The sequence below is a fragment of the Lupinus angustifolius genome, unplaced genomic scaffold (genome assembly GCF_001865875.1).
Source record: "Lupinus angustifolius cultivar Tanjil unplaced genomic scaffold, LupAngTanjil_v1.0 Scaffold_481, whole genome shotgun sequence".
NCBI lineage: Eukaryota > Viridiplantae > Streptophyta > Magnoliopsida > Fabales > Fabaceae > Lupinus > Lupinus angustifolius.
The window spans coordinates 21,207-39,949 of NW_017727858.1; the positions used below are offsets into that span (position 1 = coordinate 21,207).

The 18,743-nt window shown below is 33.7% G+C and overlaps 2 protein-coding genes across 3 annotated transcripts; both read left to right on the forward strand.

The window, feature by feature from the left end:
- The first annotated feature begins 1,711 nt into the window (after positions 1 to 1,711).
- LOC109341497 (zinc finger HIT domain-containing protein 2) lies at positions 1,712 to 11,683 on the forward strand. Of its 2 annotated transcripts, none has more exons than XM_019579428.1 (6): positions 1,712 to 1,841; positions 2,725 to 3,000; positions 3,590 to 3,662; positions 4,320 to 4,473; positions 10,430 to 10,480; positions 10,638 to 11,683. In XM_019579428.1, the coding sequence occupies exons 2-6, from the start codon at positions 2,927 to 2,929 to the stop codon at positions 11,492 to 11,494; spliced, it is 1,209 nt and encodes a 402-aa protein (XP_019434973.1). In that variant the 5' UTR covers positions 1,712 to 1,841; positions 2,725 to 2,926; the 3' UTR covers positions 11,495 to 11,683. The 2 variants fall into 2 exon arrangements, with proteins under 2 accessions (XP_019434973.1, XP_019434974.1); XM_019579429.1 differs by having other exon boundaries at positions 1,765 to 1,783.
- Positions 11,684 to 16,538: 4,855 nt separating this feature from the next.
- On the forward strand, positions 16,539 to 18,743 carry LOC109341498 (1-aminocyclopropane-1-carboxylate oxidase homolog 4-like). Its single transcript, XM_019579430.1, has 2 exons — positions 16,539 to 17,451; positions 18,445 to 18,743. The coding sequence occupies exons 1-2, from the start codon at positions 16,615 to 16,617 to the stop codon at positions 18,691 to 18,693; spliced, it is 1,086 nt and encodes a 361-aa protein (XP_019434975.1). The 5' UTR covers positions 16,539 to 16,614; the 3' UTR covers positions 18,694 to 18,743.

Genomic DNA, 18,743 nt, shown 5'->3' on the forward strand with positions numbered 1-18,743 from the left:
ATCTATGGTCAACATCGAACCAAAGTCAATAACGAGGTTGAGTCCAAGGTTGGCCTTAAGGTGTAACTAATATTGGGGTTGTACATGAACCAATATGAGTAACAGACACATGGTTACGGCGATGTTATGATTGGTGTCAAGGCCAAGCGTATGTTAAACGTAAGTTGATGGTTGGGTCTGGTTTGTGTCTGATGTTAATGATGGTATTCGGCCTGATTATCAAAGAAAAAAGTTTAAGATAAAGTTCTAATATATCACATACTTTTGAATAGATGAGTTGAATATTCACTCATAAAAATACACCATGGATGAGTTGTATTGCTTTTTTATTTAGTAAGTCATGAATAAAATGGATTTCTCGAAAAAATAAGTGAATCATAAATAGGTTTATGCTTTATTTTTAACCAAACCATTACAATGTGACTCAAAACCCATCCAAATTGGGAGACAACTTTCCCTAAACGTTCTAGTTCAGAATTTCAAACCAAAAAATAAGTAATGAAAACACTTGTGACTAAACATTGTAAATGTTTTTTACACTATTAACATGTCATGTGTCATTTATGTTTAAAATTTATTATCATGTGAATGGACACTTGTTAAACTCAAACATATATTTATACTATATATAAAGCCAAAACTTGAAATAACTTTCCTCATGGTGTAATTTTCATTTCCTATATTGCCCTTAACATTATTTAATTTTTACAAAAAAAACTATATAAATCCTAAGCAACTACCACCAATATATTAATTAACCACATATCTCACCTTAAATTAAACAATATCATAATCACAAAAAAATATAATATAAAGTACACCGAACACAACAAATACATTTTAATTAAAATAATTAAAATATATAAAAATTGAATATGTAGTATCGCATAATATTTGCCGGCAGACACGAAATGTCTGTACACACTAGTTATTATAAAAGTTAATAATTAGTGATCTTGAAACATTATTATATAAATAGAATGGGTAATGGTATATGTTCTTATTAAATCTTTCTTCTCACAAAAAAATAATAAATATCATTTGCAAACCAATCATTAATAAATAAAGTATCACTTTGTAATACATAAATTTAATATATATTAATTTTATATTGTTTGATTAATGAAAATGAAGAATACATGAAGTGATACACATCTTGAGACAACAAATATGTAAAAATATCTTATACTTTCATTGTATACATCATTTTCTATTTCTTTAATGCTATAAGCATATGCAGAAATTTATAATGTATATATTTATCTTATATTTTTTTTGTGTCCAAGCAAATCCTTACTCCCATCAATAAATAAACTTTGACATTTGATATCAATAGGATATATATAATTTAATGGAACTTTACATCTTTAAATCAAAACATAGGTGATATATTATCATATATCTTAACAATGTAAGGTTTGAGTTTTAATTAAATTCATAGAATGAAAAAAATTGATAGAAATAACTTGAAAAATAGAGGAATAACCCAATTTGGTTTTTATAAAGTTTCATGTATGCTAAGTTGATCTCAAAAAAATATAAATCCAAAATTCCAAACTACTACTACTCATAGATTATAAATATAAGTAAAAAAAAAAATCTCTAAAATAGGATATAAAAAATTTTAAAAATCTAATTTAGCACATATTTAAAAAAAAATTGGACAGTTTTAAAATTTTTCAATTTGCCTCTAACCAAAATGCTGTATACAAAAATCGTGAGGGGCTTTACTAAAGGAAAACATCAAGAAGCAACTTTAGCTGCCATCTATATCCGACTCAGGGTATAACATAAGCTAAGTTACAATCTTCGTTTTTCCCTATTTGCACTTGCACTCTCAGGTAATTCTCTTCCCTCTTGTTCTCCTCTTTCTAATCACGTTCATATACCCAAACATAACATCTTATACTGAGTGAGTTTTGATGAACTTGAAAATCAAATACTTTGATCATTTATCTTATTGTACACTTCTCAGTGCTCGTTTCTTGCTTGATGGGAGTGTTAATTTAAATCAAGGCTTAGTTATTGGTTTATGGTCCTGCGGTTATTTTCTTTGCCCACCACTTGTTTGTTGAAATGCTAACTTGGGCTTGATAGTGTTTTGATTGAATAATGAGTACACTGACTGTCAGCTTTCATTTTTTAATCTTATTGATGGTAAGAATTTGTGATGATGATCCTATATTTGTTTGCGTGATAATCAGAATTGGAGTGTCAAATTCCGTCAGTCATATATGTTTTATAGAATGGGTTTCAATTTGTGGATTGCTTGGAGCGATTGGATCCATGTTTTTAATTGATCCCCATGCCGGGGTGACTTTTGCGCAATGTAGCTTAAAACTTGCATGGCGTTGCAGGTTTTACAGGGCAGTCACCATGAAGATGAATGTGTGGCAGCTGCCATGGTGAAATGGAAATTTCATTTTTAGAGTTGTTTAGGGCTTTTAAGATTTTTCTGATAAAAGAAGAAAGTCTACTTTTAGGACTTACATATATGAGGAAAGTCTATTGTCTTCTTCATTCCGGCGGCTCTGCTGTGCTGGTTTTCTTACCCACTAAATTTGCTGTTTTCCTTGCCACGTCCACTGTTGGGATCTGTGTGTACATATCTGCTAGTTTGATTATGTTTATCATTTTGGTTAAAAAAATCATTAGATTACAACAACAACTAACCCTTAATCCCACCGGGTGTAGTAGGCTAATTTGTTTTTCTTTATTTACTAGAATGCTGATCGTGCTGTGATTTTGCTTGGAGAGTGATTGACATTGTGAATTCCACTGCTGAGTCAAGGCCTATGCACTGAGTCAATTTGAATTGGGTCAAATATTATCTGAATCTACTTCATAACCAAATGCCTGCATCTGCCATCTGAACACAACTCGGGTAATCAAAGGAAAGTAACTTGCTGGCCCTGGTGTTTCAATTATGGCTGATACTATAGTTACATCCGACCAATCTTCTTCATCCTCGCTGAACCCTGCTCGCATAATCTGTCATGTGTATGTTGATCTACAACTCAACTCACTATAGTTCTTTTACAAATAAGATTTTAATATACTGAGACCAAGGTTGAAAAATGTTTATCCATTTTGACCTTTTTTTTAATTTTTGTAATCCTCATGTTTTGGATGTAAGAGATGCATAATTTACTTTTTTTATTCTGTTAGCTATTCTTGTTGGTGAATTTATGAGAACTAATTAGCTGATCTTTAATCATGTTTTTCATAAGTTTTAAGAGTTTAATCTAAATGCCTTGGTAAGGAGTTGTGCTGCATGTCATATACAAGTCTTAGGTCTTGGGTTTGAGCTGTTAACTTGTGAGGATTACTTAGAGATGGATAGTTTTTGTGTTGTCCATGAGGAGATGTATAGTTAGCTTCCAGGAAAAACTTTTAAAACTTATAAGCACTCTTTGCCCTGCTAACAAAGATTTGAGAACCTTAATTTTTGGATCATTAGCTTGCACGTTCTTTTTTTGGTTATAATATTTGCAACTTAAAGTAATCTTTTTCTTGAGATTATTTTTCCGAAGATCTAGTTTAGTAAGCAACTGATTAAGTCTCTCTTATTTATTTCATACAAATACAGGTGTCAGAAGCAGTTTTCCCAGTACACATGTCCTCGATGCAATTCCAGATACTGCTCTCTCCAGTGTTACAAAGTAAGTAAAATTTACCTATATGCTGGTTTGAGCTGATTACATAAACTTTTGATAAATTATGTGTTGCAAGTCCCAATATGTGGCCCATCATTTACTAACTTTTGGATTTTCTATCATGTTATGCGGCACTGGCATGTCAAGACTTGATAGTATATATGCTACAAATGGTTTGGAGCGAAGCATTTACTAATGAGGAAATATGCTTAAATTAGTTTTAGTATTTTGGAAATTCTCTTAGTACTTTTGAGGTCTAGCACCATAATGGACATTTTGCAGGATAACTTTTATTATTTGGGTTTAACACTGCATTTTTCCTCTTCTCCTTCCATCTGAAAATGTTTAACAAACTTCAAGAAGATAATATTCCAATTTTGACATTGTATGTACTTTGAACAGGCTATCAAGCTAGGGTACTCCTCTAGTGTACCTTGTTTCTGTGCATGTATATATATGTATATCCATGTGCATTTATTTTTCCTAATTTACTTTGGCAAGTAGTCTAACTATTATGACAAGCATTTAATTTCAGTAATTGGATGTGTATGATTTTGCGAAATGGTTTTGCTTGCATGCTATTCCTATAGATAGCTCTGAATCGTGATCCTTGTTTCTTATAAACTGCTGTGAACATTAATCTTTTTGTTGTAATTTTGACAGTCTCATAGTCTTCGTTGTACTGAATCCTTCATGCAAGAAAATGTAGTTCAGGAGCTTCAGCAAATGCAGCCTGATGAACAAACCAAACATAAAATGTTGGACATACTGAAAAGATTTCATTCAGAAGAGGAAATGGATAGCATGGATGAGGATTGTAAGTTATCCATATTCTTACTCTTGTTTTCCAAACTTTCAGAATTGTTTCTTTGTAGTTTTATGCTTGATAATTATCTTTGCTTTTAAAGTTTTGAAGTTTGTGAATCTTTTTTAAGTATTGAAGCAAAACTGAGTTTGTTATTTAATGATCTCTTAATTTGTTACAAGAGATAGATGAGGTATTTATACACAAGACTTGACAGCTCATCACAATGAGTGAATCACAGTCTTAACCTCACCTCTAATTAATTGCAACATACAAATAACCTAACATACTAACCATATTCTAATATACCCCCCTGAACTTCTGGGTTCTGAAAATTTTGACCCATGTTGAGATAGTCTCTGACTTGAAGTTGTTGCCTGAAACCAATGAACTTGGCAGGGGTTTGGTTAGAACATCAGTAGTTTGCAAGGAAGAGGGAACATGTGTGACCTTTAGAGTTTTGTTCTGAATTTTATCTCTCACAAAGTACAAATCGAGTTTTATGTGCTTTGTTTTGTTGTGAAGAACTGGATTGTGAGACATAGCTATAGTGCTAAGATTGTCACAAAAAATTGTAGGAACAGTGTATTGAAACTTAATTTCTTAGAGAAGTGATTCAACCCACATAAGCTCTTGAGTAGCAAGAGCTAAACTCCTATACTCTGCCTTTGTACTAGATCTGGAAATGGTATTCTGCTTCTTGGACCACCAGGTAATGAGATTGGGACCAAGAAAAAGGCAAGCACCAAAGGTAGATTTTCTATCATCTATGTCAAATGTCCAGTCTGCATCACAAAAAGCTGATATGGTAAGAGGAACAGATGAAGTTGCTTGCTGAATGTAGAGACCAAAAGACAGAGTTCCCTGGAGATATCTTAATATCCTCTTGACTGCAATTCAGTGAGAATTAAGAGGATTACTTAGATATTGACAAACTTTATTAACACTATAGGAAATGTCAGGTCTTGTTATGGTTGCATACTGAAGTGCCCCAACAATTGACCTATAGAAAGTAGGATCAGTGTAGACATCATCACCTTGTTTGGATAATTTGTAGCTTGTAGTCATAGGAGCAGTGATCGATTTTGTTGATTCCATATTAGCTCTAGCAAGAAGATCTCTAATGTATTTGGATTGAGACATAAGGAGAGAGCCATTAGAGAGATGTTTGATTTCAATACCTAGGAAGTAATCAAGTTTGCCAAGTTGCTTAAGAGCAAAGGATGTACTGAGGTCTTTGATGACTTTGTGAACAAGAGACTGAGAAGAACCAGTGACAACAATGTCATCCACATAAACAAGAACAAATAGTTGAATCTTTGTAGAGGAATGGATGAACAGTGAGTTATCACATTTGCTGACAAAGAAACCAAGATTGATAAGAGTGGCCTTAAGTTTTTGAAACCATTGTCTTGGTGCTTGTTTGAGTCCATAGATTGCTTTATGAAGCTTGCACACTAGGGACTTGTCACTATGTTGAAACCTAGGGGGTTGCTGCATATATACACCTTCATTAAGAATGCCATTTAGAAAGACATTGTTAATGTCCAATTGCTCAAGAGGCCACTGATAAGTAACAACCAAAGTTAATAGAATTCTGATGGTAATGGGTTTGACAACTGGTGAAAAGGTTTCTGTGTAATCAATACCAAGTTTTTGATGAAAACCCTTGGCAACAAAAAGAGCTTTGTACTTAAGAACAGAACCATCATGGTTTTCTTTGACCCTGAAGACCCATTTACAACCAATGGCTTGCTTATTAGGAGGTAAGGGGACCAATGACCATGTTCCCAATGCAAGAAGAGCATTATATTCTTCCTGCATTGCTTGTTTCCAAATAGGATCAGCAAGAGCAGACTTAGTATTGACTGGTTCACTGTGAGTAAGCAACACCCTAGGCACAATAGTTTTGAAAATGCCAGACTTAGATCTGGTTTGCATTGGATGAGTAGACTGAGCAGGAAGAATGGATAGAGGAGGAGGAGGAGAAGAAAGGGGACCAGAAGACCCAGAGGTGAAGTTAGACAGATTAATAGGACCAGGAGATGAGGGTAGAGAACCACCACTGGACTCAAGTTCAATAGGCATGGAAACAGAGGTAGGAGGAGTAAACACATGCAAAAGAGTAGCAGACTGAGAGAGAGTAGAGGAAGTGGTAGCTGGCAATTCACTATCACCAAAACTAGGATTGTGAACAAAAGGAAATGAGTGTTCATTGAACACTACATCCTTGGAGATGTAAAATTTTCCATGCCTAGACAAGCATTTGTAACCTTTGTGATTAGGAGAATACCCTAAGAAGACACACTCAGTACTTCTAGGTTCAAGTTTGTTTTTGTTGTAAGGCCTATGAAGAGGGTAACAAGAGCAACCAAACACCATGAAGAATTTGTAATCAGGAATGACTCCAAAGAGAACCTGAAAGGTGACCTATGCTGCAAAATAGGAGTAGGAATCCTATTAATGAGAAAAACAGCAACACTAAAGGCAAATTCCCAAAAAATCATAGGTAAATGAGCATGGGCTAAGAGAGTTAGACCAGTTTCAACAACATGCCGATGCTTTCTTTCCACAGTACCTTGTTGATGGTGAGTGTGAGGATAGGAAAGCCTATGATTGATGCCTAAAGACCCTAGATAGGTGGTGAAAGGCCTAAATTCACCACCAAAGTCACTTTTGACAGCTTTAATAGTTGTACCAAACTGAGTTTTGACTAATTTAACAAAGTACTGAAACAAAGATAGAGTTTCAGACTTTTGTTTTAACAGAAATAGCTAGGTAAATCGAGAATGAGCATCAACAATAGTAAAATAGTATCTAAAACCAGAATAAGAATGAATGGGTGCAGGACCCCACAAGTCAACAAACACAAGTTCAAAAGCATTATGATAAACAGAAGTAGACAATGGAGCATGCAACTTTTGAGCTTTTCCTAAACAACAAGCTTGACAGAAATCAGAAATTGATTTATTTTTATGAAGCACCTTACATTGTTTCAAGACATTGTAAACTGTGGCCTCCTGAGGATGACCAAGTCTACAATGCCACAATTGGTAGGAACTACACAAAGTAGAAGAATTAGAGAAAACAGAAGACTTATTCAAATCCGAAGCTATTGAGCAGCTTGGAACATAGCTAGGAACAATATCATGAAAGGCATATAACCCGTCTTTGGTGAGATTCCCTTTCAAGAGAAGCGTATTAGAACCCTGAGATTTAACGAAACAATCATTAGCATGAAATTCAAAGTAACAATGTTATCCCTAGCAAATTGAGAAACACTGATGAGATTTTTTGTAATTTTAAGAACATGTAGAAGATTGTTTAGAGAAAAGGAAATAGAAGAGTTAGAAGAAGTAAACCAAGAGTTTCTAGTAGAAGCAATAGGAATACCATGACCATTACCCATGAATATGTGTTCAGGACCAAAGTATTCTTGAGGTTCATGAATGAGATCAGCATCTGAGGTTAAGTGATTGGTGGCACCGGAGTTAGGATACCAGGTGGAAGGCTTCTGTGTTGAGAGAGGAGCATTGACAGTCATGGCATGAGGTGTGTAAGGTGAGTGATGATGGTATTATTCTCGCGAGGAAGGAAGAAAAATATATTGTGAGGAAACTGGGCCAGGCCCAAGCAGAGAAGTTGAAGGAGGAGGCCCAAAGGAATAGTGAGCAGCTGTAGGAGGAAAATAAGAAACATGAGGATGTAGGTGAGTAGGAGAGTAATAGTGATCAACATAGGGTGAGTTGTAATGGGCCAAGTGTTTCATGGGCCCATTGGAAAAATTAAGTGTGTTCTGAAGTCCAGGCCCATTTGGACGAGTAGGGACTCCAGATCCAGGAGGAATGTGTGATAGTGAGTTGTATCCAAGAGGAGCATAGTAGCAGTTGGACACCGTATGTCCATGACGGTTACAAAATTCACAATACAATTGTGAATGACGTTGATAACTCCGGCCACCTCGAAAACCACCAGTAGCAAAATTAAGGCGCATTGGTGAGAAATGACCCGAATCAGGAAATTGAGACAACGATGGAACTGATTGCATCGAATGAGGACCAGAAGAAGACGAAGGAGATGGAGCAGCAACAACATTTGCAGATAGAGCATCAACAAGAACTTTTGATTTGTTCTTCTCCATTCTTGCTTCAAAGGTTAGGAGAAATGACTCCAAACTATGTAGTGTTGGTGAATCATCTTTCGTTTCAATTGAAGTAACAACAGGATGAAATTCCTCATTTAGACCATCAAGAACATAATCGATGTGCTCTGAGGTTGAAATTGGTGCGCCAATGAACACAAGAGCATCCACTAAGTTCTTAATCTTGCGAAAATACTCAGAAATCGACAGAGAACCTTGAGTGATGGAGCGTAATTGAGAACGAAGTTGACGACTCCTTGCTTTTGTTTGTGAGCTACAGAAGTTATGTAACTCTTCCCATGACTGCCACGAGTGTTGACATCCAACAACTCTAGGTTGTAAACTCTCTGATAATGAGTTCAGAATCCAAGAGAAGATCACTTGATCTTGCTCCTCCCAGCGTAGATAAGCAGAGTTTACCTTATTGATTAATCGTTCATCATCGTTGATGAATCGATGAGGTATTTCTGTACCGAGAACAAATCTGTTGGCTCGGTTGGAAGTGAGTGTTGCATTCATAAAGTGACGCCACACGAGGAAATTTTGTTCCGTAAGTTTCATCGCCGGCGTTGGAAGAACCAGCGGTGATGCGACGGTTTGCAGCGGAGATGGAGAATGAAGTGATTGAAGCAAAACTAAATTTGTTATTAATGATTTGTTAATTTGTTACAAGAGAGAGATGAGGTATTTATACACAAGACTTGACAGCTCAGCACAATGAGTGAATCACAGTCTTAACCTCACCTCTAATTAATTGCAACATACAAATAACCTAACAGACTAACCATATTCTAATAGTAATTACATAGACAACAACAACCAAACTTTGTCCCAATTGGTGGGTTTGGTACATCGATTTATAGATGTATCTGGCTCTATAGAAAACCAAAATTTCAGTGAAGGGGAAGAAGAGAGACACTGGCTTTTCACAGCCATACCTGACAGACTAGTTAGACACCATAAGAGTGAAGTAGCGAGGGCTGACTGGATGAGATAGAAGAGAAGCCAAAGAGAGGTTTCTTACACAGATACAGAGAATAAGGTTTTGTTCATAGAATAAGGGTTTTCCTTCAGTATTTTCAAGATAGAGTTACCAAAAAAATCCAAAATACCCCCATAACCATAACATAGGCTACCCTCTGCTATTGCAGCCATAGCACACCATGCCCGTTGCAGCCACTGTATGAAAAGTGATTTACTGCATATCCTCCATGGTGTTGTTATGGCTTCCAGTTAACAGCACTGCATCCAAATTTGTAGGACCCCAAACAGCCTATGCAAGAGATATATGTAGAAGGACAGTGGAGGAACTTCGAAAAAACAGCACATACATTTGGGAGGGTTTTCTGTGGTCTTAGTTTGCAGTGAACCATCTGTATTAATTGTATTTACTATTTAGTGCTGCAATACTCATTGCTTTATCATATGGATAAGTGTTATTCCTATACTACGATGAAAAGGGTGTTGCTATCTGTTTGCTTTCTATTTTATTTTTTCAGTAGAAGAAATCTGTTTGCTTTTACTATTTGATATAGGACTATTAAATGCTGGTGTAAATGTTATTGTTTTAGAAGGTGGCAACTCATAATTGTTGATTGATGTACTGTTAAATGGAGCATTTAATTAATTTTGTTCTAAAATTAATGAAGCCCAATATTGGTAGGCAATTTAATTAAAGAATATGAAAATTTATAGCATGAAATGAACTAAAATTATTTGTGTTGAAATGTTGATTACTTGAAAGAGATGTTGAATTTGTAATTATTAATCACGAGCTATGCAAAGTACTGCTAAAGATACTAAAATTCCATTTGGTTATTTTCTTAGCTTCTGCAGATTCAACTTTATCAGAGGAGACACTGGAAAAAGTTTTGTCCGGTATTGTTCCTTATAATGCTTATTCTTTATTGCTTGTGCCTTCTAACTGTGTCTGTAGTACTAGTACGACAGGTTTATGCAAATGTTAGTCTTGTATGCAGTTTTTTCAATTATACTTCTGTTTAGGTAAGGCTGATTTGATGTTATTTATCTACAGGACAAGAAATCAGCTTTAATGATTTATCACTAGAAGAGAAGAAACGATTTCATCGAGCTATTGCTTATGGGGAATTGAGCAAGATGATCAAACCATGGGATCCATGGTGGTCAAAGCCTTCTGCAAGAAAAATCCGTCTTAGTAGGGAAGGAACTCAACTTGTTCAACCTCTTTCAGAGCAGGAACTGCCAGAGGATGAATCTAGCGACATTCCTCGTGGCCCTGAAACACGGCTACCTCCCCTAAGCAGGCTTAGTTTGAAGGAGCCATCACCCCTTTTAACTGTTCACCTCGTTGATATTTTATATAGCTATTGCTTCACTCTTCGCCTCTACAACGGAGATTGGAAATCAGATGCCTTAGGGTCAGTCATGGTTGTACTGAGTGTGTCGTCAGTGTTGGGTCAAGGTGGACAGCCGGAGACTGTACTGGAGTCTCTCTCGCATTGCTTGGAGCAGATTTGCTCTCCAGCTTATAGACACATGGGCGGACTGCAATTTGGGTTGAGTGTTGTTGATGATGTGATCAGCCTCCTTGCATTGGGAAGTTCTGCATTGGTGTGCGCACTTTGTGATATGCATCGGTTGATTCAAGAAGGGGGAAAGGAGGCCAAATCCGAAAATCCAAGGAAGATGAGGAGGAATGAGATCAGAAGTACGATTAAGCTGGCAGAAAGGAAGATATATTTCATTATGTGTTGGGTTCATGAGCAACCAGAGGAAGCTTGGTCTTCTTTGGCAGCCATTGTGATTGCTGAAAAGACATCAATGATGGAATCTCAAAGGAGTAACAAGGCTGAAAAATTGAACAATAAAACAGCAACCAAAGGCAAATGCATAATTGAGGAGATACAATGATTTACACTGATTCTCATACCCTTTTCTAGTGAATCCTTTATTTATCTATAATTTAGTGGGTAGGATTCGAATTGTTGTTGTACCCAAAGTAGTTACTTATAAACTTTAACATAATAGAAGTCTTATTTTGGACATGTTAAATTTGGGTAGTGAAGGCTGATGAAAAAATATTGAGGGAACCTCTTGGAATTCTTGTGGTGCTTGGTGAAAGGCACCCCCTCCTTTTTTTATGTTTTGAGGGAAATCTTTTTGGTACTACCAAGAGTATTTCCTCACCTTTTTGGGTAAGAAACTAATCAATTTCAGGGTTCATGACCGCCCCTCTTAACCAATGTTGCTCTCAAGAATCAAACTCTCAACTAGGGCTGGTAATGAACTGAACTAGCTCGATATTCGTTCAAAACTTGATTCGTTATTTAACTTGATAAACTTGGTTCATGAACAAAGTAAGTCAGACTTGAACTCGTTAGATAAATGGGTTAAAATTGAGTTGGTTATAATTCGATTCGTTGAGTTCATGACCTAACTCAATATATATATATATATATATATATATATTTATTATGATCCATGTATTATTTTTTATATTTATTGTTATTATATATATATAAACAATCTTATATTTATATATATATATATATATATATATAATCTTTTGCACTATTTTTAAAAATTAATTAACTATTTAATTTGTTCAATAAACCAATTCGAACTGAGTCGAACATTTATGAACTTTAACCGAGCCGAATTTGAGCTAAAAAGGTAATTCGTATCGAACTCGAGTCGAGTTTCGAGTCGAACCAATCCTTATTGAGCTGAATCGAATTGAACTCTAGTTTGACTCGATTTGGCTCGTTTCCAGCCCTACTGTCAACCTTGGGGATTAAGTGAGACCTTACACCATTATTTTTCAAGGGAAATTGAGCACGACTAACGAAATAATAGATTAATTTAATGATTTTATATACTAAATTTTGCAAATATGAACTTGACAATTAGTTAATCAATAGATGAATCGAAATAGCAAACTCTTAACTATTGGTTACCCACGTTTATTTCCTTATGTTATCAATTATACATCAAATAAAATGTTGTGTTTAATACATCTAAAACAGTGAGTGTACAATACCAATTTTGTATTTTTTTCACCAATATAGTGAGTTTAATTTTCTAATACTAGTCACTTTCGTATTCTTTCACCATCGCTTCAAGGGCACTCGTCAGCATAATAACCATATATAAATTACATGGACTGAAATGTAAATTCATTGAATTTGGATAGAATCTAACTTTAGTCATATCACCGAGACATATTAGATAAGAAAGTCTAGCTTCCTTTGTCAAGAAGGATAGAAAAATGTATGTATGCATCAGTTTTATAATTGTCATTGTCTAATTTCATTTATCTTTAATAATAATTAATTCTTCAAAAAATATGAATATATAGATGATGTATTAAATTCTTTTGAGACGTATGAAAGCAATATTTCTATAAAAATGTTATTTTGGTCCTTGAAATTGTTTATCTCATTTTGGTTCAACAACCTTATTTTTGTTTGGACAATTAGTCTAACTAAAATTTTACCTAACAAGGTTAGAATTTTTCAATCGTTTGGGTAAAAAATATTTTTTTCCACCAAGCCTATGTGCTGAAACACGTATTATTTTAATATTATCTAATTGAATATTTTAAAGATGTTAGATAAAAACTTATACCGAAGAGGTGAGAATGAGTTAATGGATCAAACGACAAACAGTTAATTATTACCAAAATAGCAGTGCTACCTATTTTATATTTGGATTGCATTAATTACTGTAATACAGACATTTTTTTAAAGAAAACAAAAATTCAAATCCAAACTATTAAACTAATTTTACCAACAACGGGTTATCTAATAGTACAAATCCATTATATAAAAATATCAAATATTTATGTTATTGGGATGAACATCCATTCTTCACAAACATATTAATGCTCTTTAACCCTATAGTGAATGATATCCTTTATTATTAAAAAAAATAATATCTTTTGTTATAAGGAGATAAGTTATTTCATTATGCCAGTAAAATCATGACATGTGTCATGTTTTATCATTTTTTATAAAAATATTTCTAAAACTAAACAAAATAGTACACATGTCATACTTTTACTGGTTGAAGGATATACGTTATCTCCTGGTATGAGGAGATACATTATTCTCTAAAAAAACACAATACATATTGTATTATCTTCTTTTAGCCTCTCTTTTGTAGAGTAGAGAAAGAGAAGAGAAGAGAGTTGAAGAGAAATAATAATTTCTCATGTTTGGTTTGAAGAGAAGAAAGAAGGAAAGAAGTAAAAAGTGGATGTAACCCACACAAACTTTTTCTATCATTGTATGGTGAGAAAGTCAGAAAAGTGATAAAATGACTAAAAAACATTTTCGTTACTCAATATTATATCATTGTTTATTTATATAAATTTTTCATAATTATATTTTCTTACTTCATAATTATTATTAAAAACTAAAATTTGAAATTACAATAATATAATATTTATATCTATTCTATACTATATATAAAGGCAAAACAAACCATAATTACCTACATGACATAATTTCTACTTACTTATTTTGCCCTTATAATTAATAATTATTACAATATTTTTCCATACAATAAAAATATAAATGAATGTTAGAGGAAGTTACATCCACTAAATATATCAAACTACCAATGCATTTTTTAATAATATTACAATTCATTTTATATTTTTATCAAAAAATTATAATATCATGTATGAAAAAATGATATAATTCTCTAAAATGAAGTATATAAAAATTAAATATTCAATACTAAAAAGTAAAATGCGGGTCGGTAAACACGAAGTAACTACTGACACGCTAGTTTGTAATAAATTTTAAAGTTATAATTCTTAATTAATAATAAGACATTTTTCAAATTATTTTTTATTTAAGAGTATTTTTGTTATTCAAACATTTATATCTACATCTTTCTCTTCTCTTTCTTTTATTTTCTTTTGTACTAAACAACACAAAAATTTATTCTATTTCTCATATATATCTTTCTCTCATCTCTCTTATCTTATTTTCTACTTTCTATCAAAATAATACATTATATATAAATATAATGTTTGGTTTTGGAATGAAAGTAGAAGGAAAGAAAGTGGAAGGAAAGAGAATTGAAGGAAAGAAAAGTAATAGAAAATGAGATGATAATTTTATTGTTTGGTATGATTGAAAATGGAAGGAAAGTGAGAGGAAAGAAAAATACATTTATATATAATGTATTGAAAATGACATAAATGCCCTCATTATATCTATATAAGTATGTAAATATCTAATTTTTAAATTACATAACTAAATAATTTATTTTTAATAATATTAATTAATATTTTTTAAGTAACATATAATCTAAGTTCGATAACAATATTTGTTTATAAAATTCAAAGAAAATCATTAACATTTTATATACATCCTTTTCATAATAGTGTGTCTAGAAGAAAATATAACTGATATTCGACAATCACTTATATATTTTTAATCATCTCACTTCTACATATTTGTGTTTTGTCTTTCTAATCTATTTATTATTTTTTATTTTGTTGATAATTTTAAGTAATGATATTTCTTTTTTCTTTTCACTTCATCTTTTAGCATACATAATTACTATTTATTTGTGAGCTCCAAAGCAACAAAAATAAAACTAAGTTAACTAATTTCACATAAAAATGAATATAAACAAAAACATTTACTACATTGTATTTATTTTCACCTAGATTATTGTTTTTTCCAATGTTATTAAAATCGTATCGGTTATCAAACCGGTCATGATACTGGTATAATGGTACAGTGGTTTAACCAGTGGTTCAGTAATTAAACTGCATACCGGTTAAACCGGACATACCTACTTATATTTATATATATAAAAACGTATAATAAAAAAATTCCAAATAGGTAGATACTGAAATTTATAATCCATATTTATAATCTACTCAAAATTCACATAAACAAACAACTTTAAGTCTTTAATAAATTCGAAGTCTAAATTACAATATATTAATCCAAAAGTATCACTTAATAACCGCAAAATATAAATAAATGACACAAGTTCACAACTCACTCTACAAAACAAAATTTTTTTGGAGTTTTAATATTTAACACCAAAGAGTCAAAGTTGTCTCATATCAATATTATATTTTCCACCAAATCCTATTTTCAGACACTACTCTAAGATTACACAAATGTCACTGAGATTACACATGAATGTTAGAACCAAAACGTGTAATTTATGTATACCTTGAAAGCATGTGCCTTGAAATGTTGAAGAAGGGTTGGAAAGATGAGTCACATTGTAATGAGTTTTTAAGTTTTTAAGTATTTTTTTCAAAAAAAAAATATGTGTATAAACCGGCCGGTTTAGTAAAATACCAGCCGATTTACCGGTTTTTGACCGATTTTGATACTTGACCGGTTCAACACCTGTACCGTACTGGTTAGGGGTCCGGTTCACCAGTTTTCCGGTTGAACCAGACGGTACGAAATGGTTTTTACAACATTGGCTTTTTCAATTCATGATGAAGAACAAATTTAGAATTTTTAACGGTTTTCCTTCCTTTATTTCATTCCTTCTTTTTTCTATACAACTAAATATAGTATTAATGTCATTAAACAACACGAGCTAACAACACCAATTTCACCTTTTTCTTTAAAGAAAGTTGAAAGCACGGAACACTATGATGAAACAGATATGTATCTCTTATGATAAAATCACAACTTCAATCATGCACCATGTTAAGGTGAAGTTGTGATCTCAATCATTATATCTTTAGTCAATTAATATCATCCAAATACTATAAAAATATTTATTATATTTTAAAAATATATTTTTAATTAAAAAACGTTTTTTATTAGATCGAGATAAGAATGAGAGACATAAATGAAGATAGATAATCTCTCCCATTCAAAATTTCAAATGTTCTTACTTGACGTGTTGAAACAAAGTTTATTACACGTCATTCTTGTTACTTGTTACGCAACTCTTACTTCCTTTCTAATCATCCTCATCATTCTCAAACTTCATTCTTCAACAACAACTTTCTTCTCTCTTTTCTACTCCTAACCATGTCAACTACCTCCCCATCGCCGCCTGTCTCCGCCGCCACCTACGACCGCGCCGAAGCTGTCAAACAATTCGACAACACCAAGCTCGGCGTCAAAGGTCTCATCGATTCCGGAATCAAAACAATCCCTTCTTTCTTCGTCCACCCACCCGAAACCCTCTCCGACCTAAATTCCCGATCTCAATCCAACATCCCCACCGTCGACCTCTCCGCTATCTCCTCCTCCCGCGCCACCGTCGTTGACAATATCCGACGCGCCGCCAGCACCGTCGGCTTCTTCCAAGTCATCAACCACGGCATCCCGCCGGAGCTCCTCCACCGCACCCTTGCCGCGATGAAATCCTTCCACGAGCAACCACCAGAGCAAAGATCGCAAGTGTACCGTAGGGAAATGGGACGAGGAGTATCGTATATATCGAACGTGGATCTCTTCCAATCTAAAGCTGCCAGCTGGCGTGACACGTTGCAGGTTAGGCTAGGACCGGTTGCAGCGGATCGGGAAGAGGTTCCAGAAGTGTGCAGAGAAGAAGTGTTGGAGTGGGATAAAGAGGTTGTGAGGGTTGGAGAGGTTTTGTTGGGTTTATTGAGTGAAGGGTTGGGATTGGGTGCGGAGAGGTTTAGGGAGCTTGTGGAAGGAAGGGTTATGGTTGGGCATTATTACCCGTTTTGCCCTCAGCCTGATCTAACTGTTGGGCTAAATTCTCATGCTGATCCAGGGGCATTGACGGTATTGCTGCAGGATCATGTTGGTGGGTTGCAGGTTAGGACTAAAGAGGGTTGGGTGGATGTGAAGCCTGTGCCTGGTGCTTTGGTTATTAACATTGGAGATTTACTTCAGGTCAGATATTTTGTTTTTTAATTTAATAGAAAGTATGCAATAAATGGATTATAATATATGCATGTCGGGATCCACGAGTGAAGTGTTTTTACTTTGACATTAGGTGTATGAATCCTTCAACTTATACGGTCTTTAAGTATCAATGTAAGATTTTTTTTTCATATTTGGAATACCCAACATCTCAACACATGTATCCCACATGGATCTATTGACTACTTAGTGCTTCCATACTCGGTTGAGTCGTTGATAGTTCCATTCTGATACTACATATTAGGAAATCTTTATTAATGGGCTATTTGAAAAAATATATAAGGATTTGACATCTTTAAGTGAAAACCTTAGCTTATTAGGTGGATCAGTTTAGTCACTTATATACTCTTTTACTAATCTATGTGTGATTTCTTTATAACAAGAAATACCTAACATTTCAGTACTTGAAATAGTATGCATATGTCATAGTAATACTTGATCTAAGTGACAGAGAATTTGATTCCACTAAGCAAGATTTTGGGATTGAATATTTTGAATAAAAATAAGGGCTAGGAATACCTTTGTCCCTTGAATCATGAATGGTCTTCCCACCTTGTGGTCCAAAATGACTTTTGGACACCGAACTCAGTTTTAAAAAAGCTATTGATTTTAGGAAATTAACATTACTAATCAATGAGTATTATAAGGGAGTATCTTAATTATACATTATTGTAATGCTTAGCTGATAATTTTTTTTCCTGTTTGTTAATTGCTAACAAATTTTCAAGTAGATAGATTATCTATTCATGTCAAGACAATTAGTAAACTACATTGCTAGCAGATTATGCAGACTAAACCACTAAAGTTTGGAAATTTGGAGAATCAATTGATTTACTGTCTGAACATATTACTCCAAAAATTTAACTACAAGAAGAATGCTAGTTAAATTTGTTCTTTGACAATATTATAGGAAACATCTTTCTTTCTTCCATTTTCATATTTTGATTTTCATATCCATCTCAGATAATTTCTAATGAAGAGTATAAGAGTGCTGATCATCGGGTGTTAGCCAATTCTTCTGGCGAACCACGAGTTTCGGTTGCTGTTTTCCTGAACCCAAGTAACAGGGAGAAGATATTTGGACCTTTGTCAGAACTAACATCAGCAGAGAAACCAGCTCTTTATAGGAATTTCACATTCAATGAATTTATGACCAGGTTCTTCAAGAAAGAGTTGGATGGTAAATCATTGACCAATTTCTTCAGGATTTGATTAATATCTGTTTGATGTTAGTGTTAATGTAAAAATACAGTTGTAATAAT

Bases quoted from the DNA above. Each gene is read 5' to 3' on its own strand.
- LOC109341497 (XM_019579428.1), top strand. From the start codon at position 2,927: ATGGCTGATACTATAGTTACATCCGACCAATCTTCTTCATCCTCGCTG. The intron at 3,663-4,319 runs GTAAGTAAAATT...TAATTTTGACAG, and splicing joins GCTCTCTCCAGTGTTACAAA to TCTCATAGTCTTCGTTGTAC. The intron at 10,481-10,637 runs GTATTGTTCCTT...ATTTATCTACAG, and splicing joins ACTGGAAAAAGTTTTGTCCG to GACAAGAAATCAGCTTTAAT.
- LOC109341498 (XM_019579430.1), top strand. From the start codon at position 16,615: ATGTCAACTACCTCCCCATCGCCGCCTGTCTCCGCCGCCACCTACGAC. The intron at 17,452-18,444 runs GTCAGATATTTT...TATCCATCTCAG, and splicing joins ACATTGGAGATTTACTTCAG to ATAATTTCTAATGAAGAGTA.